At 37.7% G+C, this 3,819-nt stretch overlaps 2 protein-coding genes across 2 annotated transcripts in view; both read left to right on the forward strand.

The window, feature by feature from the left end:
* Nucleotides 1-6: 6 nt before the first annotated feature.
* LOC105315062 (CAP-Gly domain-containing linker protein 4-like) lies at nt 7-1,563 on the forward strand. The gene is made up of 4 exons (XM_011409561.2): nt 7-509; nt 559-649; nt 965-1,073; nt 1,124-1,563. The coding sequence occupies exons 1-4, from the start codon at nt 16-18 to the stop codon at nt 1,363-1,365; spliced, it is 936 nt and encodes a 311-aa protein (XP_011407863.1). The 5' UTR covers nt 7-15; the 3' UTR covers nt 1,366-1,563.
* A 103-nt stretch (nt 1,564-1,666) lies between these two features.
* The window catches only part of LOC109588759 (protein crumbs-like), a 4,032-nt gene continuing 1,879 nt past the window's right edge, over nt 1,667-3,819 (forward strand). Inside the window, exons 1-7 of the mRNA XM_020004875.1 lie at nt 1,667-2,400; nt 2,442-2,603; nt 2,652-2,834; nt 3,041-3,256; nt 3,300-3,398; nt 3,460-3,702; nt 3,761-3,816. Coding sequence (XP_019860434.1) covers nt 1,986-2,400; nt 2,442-2,603; nt 2,652-2,834; nt 3,041-3,256; nt 3,300-3,398; nt 3,460-3,702; nt 3,761-3,816 — 1,374 coding nt within the window. The 5' untranslated portion in view covers nt 1,667-1,985. The remainder of the gene's footprint in view (nt 2,401-2,441; nt 2,604-2,651; nt 2,835-3,040; nt 3,257-3,299; nt 3,399-3,459; nt 3,703-3,760; nt 3,817-3,819) is intronic.

The raw sequence follows: 3,819 nt of genomic DNA on the forward strand, positions 1-3,819 counted from the left end.
AAAGAGACTCCACCCATGCAGGAGTCCACCCCATTACGCGAGGGAGACGGTGAGAGCCAAGAAGAAGGTGAGAAGGAGAAAGTGGAGGAGGAGGAGGAGAAAGAAGAGGAGAGTGAGAAAGTAGAAGGAACTGTTGAAGACAAAAAAGAGGAAACCAACGAAGAAGAATTAAAAGAAGAGTCAAGTACTGTCGATCAAGAACCAGCTAAACCGGAAGAGGTTTCATCCACTTCAACGGAACCAGTCACGGTCTCGCCGTTAACCGATCCTCCAGAGACCCCAACGGAGCCACAGACCCCATCAATGGATGAGAACTCTGCCCAGCCCCTCCCATCTGAGCCTGTGATATTTGTGAGCGGTGAAGGTAATGGTGTGGGTGAAGGTGATAGAGGTGTGGGTGATGGTTGTGAGCGAAGTGAGAGCACAGCAGGAGAGGAGGAGGAGGACAGGAAGTACGAGGGACAGTCAGCATCTCCTGTGGATGTACATGTAAAACCAAAACCAAAAAGGTGCGTGATTTGGAGTATCTGGTTTAGTTTTAATTTGTTTTAATTACAGGGACAATGCTTCTCCTACCCCATCTGATTCATCAGAGAATAGTGAAGCATCCAGTAAACAGTTAGCACCCGAATGTAGACTGGGAGAGAAAGTAAGAGGAACTGGAGTTATATAGAAATAATGATATAATGTACATGTATGTGTATAAAAACTGTAATAAAATTAAGAGTTCTCTCTGAGCCATTTTTGATTAAATACCCTGTACTAGTGCAGGGTCTTTAGCCAGATTTTGGAGCAACTTTGAAAATTCGTTAAAAATCTACACTTGATCGGAATCTACTCAAACTTGATATACAACATAAGAACATGTATATGTATCAGGATAATTTATAAAAATGGAGAATTTTTCCTATTCATTTTTGATGAAGTCCCATGGTATTATTATTATTATTATTATTATTATTAGGTGATGGTTGAAGTTGCCAACGGTTTCAAAATGGGAACCGTCAAATTCATTGGTGACACTGAATTTGCTCCCGGCGAGTGGATAGGTGTGGCCTTAGACCGTCCACAAGGTAAGAAAGATTTCTAAAAACTATAATTTCATCATTAATCCCTCCAATAGGTAAAAACAATGGCAGCGTTAAAGGTGTGACATATTTCAAGTGTAAGGATAAACACGGTGTGTTTGTACGAAGAGACAAGATAATCCATGAGCCCTCGTCCTCCCTCTCTGCCTCCCCCTCCCCTTCCACTCGTTCACCAAAGAACCTAGCAAGCGCTGCTTCCCCCACAAACCCAAAAAGACGAGCGTCTCCCAATTTAACGAAGTCGTCGATTCGCAGAAGCGCGAGCAATCGAAAATGATTGACATTTCTCATCTTTGTCCATCGTCTGTTTGTATCATAATTTATTATTATGATTATTATTATTGTTCTGTTTTGCTGTTCTGTTGCTGTCTTATATTGTTTCTCATTGGCTCTCTTGTATCATGTGATAGTCGTATGACTTGCTCCCCTGGTCATGTGACTGCATGTGATGTAAGTGGCTGTTTTTTGATTGCAATAACAATGTTTAATAAATTTTTCTTTCTCTCGACATACGCTTTGAAAACTCCTTACTTCCTTCTTTCTTATTTATTATTATTATTATTATTATTATTATTATTATTCAGATTTCAATTGAGAAAACAAGTGATAATTGCTCCTGTTATCATTGTGTTTTTTTACTAATAGACAATGTAGTATATTATTAATATTGTGAAAATTCTTTAACTCATTATTATTATTATTATTATTATTATTAATTGCACTTTGCACTTGAATTTATTGATCACAATTCATGCAATTGACTTGCCAGTAGGTCTACATAAAACCAACCTTCAAGCAAATAAAGAATATAGTATTGCTAATATTTCCTTTGATGATTATTTTCGTTTATTTAGCAGTTGATGATGTCATAAGTTCTTTGAAAGTGGTTTGATAGCAATGATGAGAGAAGCAGTGCTAGTCTTTGTTTTATGTGTTCTGTCACTATCAGTTGCTCAGGATTGTCCTCTACCAACAATAGCTCAGTTAGAGTCTGTATTGCCTCCTTTACTAGTCATTTCTAGTGGTAGCCAGTCATACTCTCCTAATGTAACTGAAGGATCAGTTCAGTATGTCTGTCTAGCTCAAGGGAGCATGATTGATTCTTATCAAGCCATAACTCTTATAGCTACATTCACTCCTAACCCAGGAGAACCTGAACAAACCAGCATATTTGATATTGAGTGTATCAGTGGTACATGGAGTGGAAGGACTGGTAGTTTAGATCCTCCTCCTGCCAGTGTTGTTGGTGTTCCTCCAAGAACCAATTGTTATCGGTGTCGGGAAGGTTTTGGTGGTGATACTAGATGTAGAGGTAAGCCAATTTTAATAGAAATAATTGTTAATCTCATTTAGAATGTGACAGTGCTTGTAATTCTGGACTGATGAGGTGTACTGGTTCAGGTTCTACTGATTGTTGTTTATCATTTACTGCTAGTGGTCAGTGTGATGGTAGCACTGACTGTACATCATCAGGTCCTAACTATGTTGCTACTGAGAGTAATAACTTCACTTGCAGTAAGCATTACAATTGTATTACTATTTTTTATTATATTTTATTATTAGCTTGCAATCTAACCTGTTCTGCTGGTTATACTGTTAATTCTAATTGTACTGGCTGTGATTCCACTAGTATCTGTGATAGAGACAGTCCATGTATGAATGGAGGACAGTGTATACAGTATTCACCTCCTGATAATTATACTTGTGATTGTACTGGCACTGGATACCAGGGAGTCAACTGTACTGGTGAGTGATATTATCAATTGTTACCTTTTAAGGTCAATGGGATTAAGTTGCTCTGTTATTTTAAGTTATGTGATCCATTGGCTTTACAAATTGACACATTTCTTATCTCACTATGTTTCTTTTTCTCTTCCTCTCTTATAGTAATAAGCAACTATTTTATTACTATTACTATTATTCTTTTATAGTTTACTCTTTTTTTATTACAGTGATGCTCCCCCCTACTCCTTCACCTACCCCTTCACCTACCCCTTCACCTACCCCTTCACCTACCCCTTCACCTACCCCTTCACCTACCCCTTCACCTACCCCTTCACCTATCCCTTCACCTTGTACTGTTTCAAACTGTGATAATTGTCAAAACTCATCTTGTTGTAAAAATTGTTCATCTGGTTCGTATTTGAATCCTGATGGATGTACCTGTGGTAAAAAGACTATGTTTATTACTCATATGGTTAATGTTGATAGGTTCATGTGGAGTGTCTTGTTCAAGGTGTCTTGATTCCAGTTGTTGTACTGAGTGTCAATTAGGATATGAAATAGATGGCTGTGAATGTGAGGCAGCAGGTAAGCAGAAAATCAGTTATTATTGTGTATAAACATGTCCCTTTTCTTCCTTATTCTACAGATTCTTCATCAGTTGGATCAGTTTCTTCTTCACTCGAATCGGCTTCTTTTTCACTTGAATCATCAGTTACAAATCTACCCTCAACTGAAACTCCTCAGTTATCATCTTCAACGCTAACAATTGTAGCTCCTGTTGTATTGGTGCTAGTACTCTGTGTTTGTATTATCATAGTATTTGTGATTGTGATAATTGTTAGGAGGAACAGGAAGAAGAAACTTGTAAATTTGGACTTGCGTTATGTTGGTCAGTGAAGTTGATAATTTAGTTTAATATTTTTATGTAGACAATTTGTCCCCTTTAGACGACTTCAGAATTTCTCTTGATTTGAATTCAGCTTGTCAAAGTAAAGCTCTTATTGTG

The sequence above is a fragment of the Amphimedon queenslandica genome, unplaced genomic scaffold (assembly GCF_000090795.2).
Source record: "Amphimedon queenslandica unplaced genomic scaffold, v1.1 AMPQUscaffold_11880, whole genome shotgun sequence".
Taxonomy (NCBI): Eukaryota; Metazoa; Porifera; class Demospongiae; order Haplosclerida; family Niphatidae; genus Amphimedon; species Amphimedon queenslandica.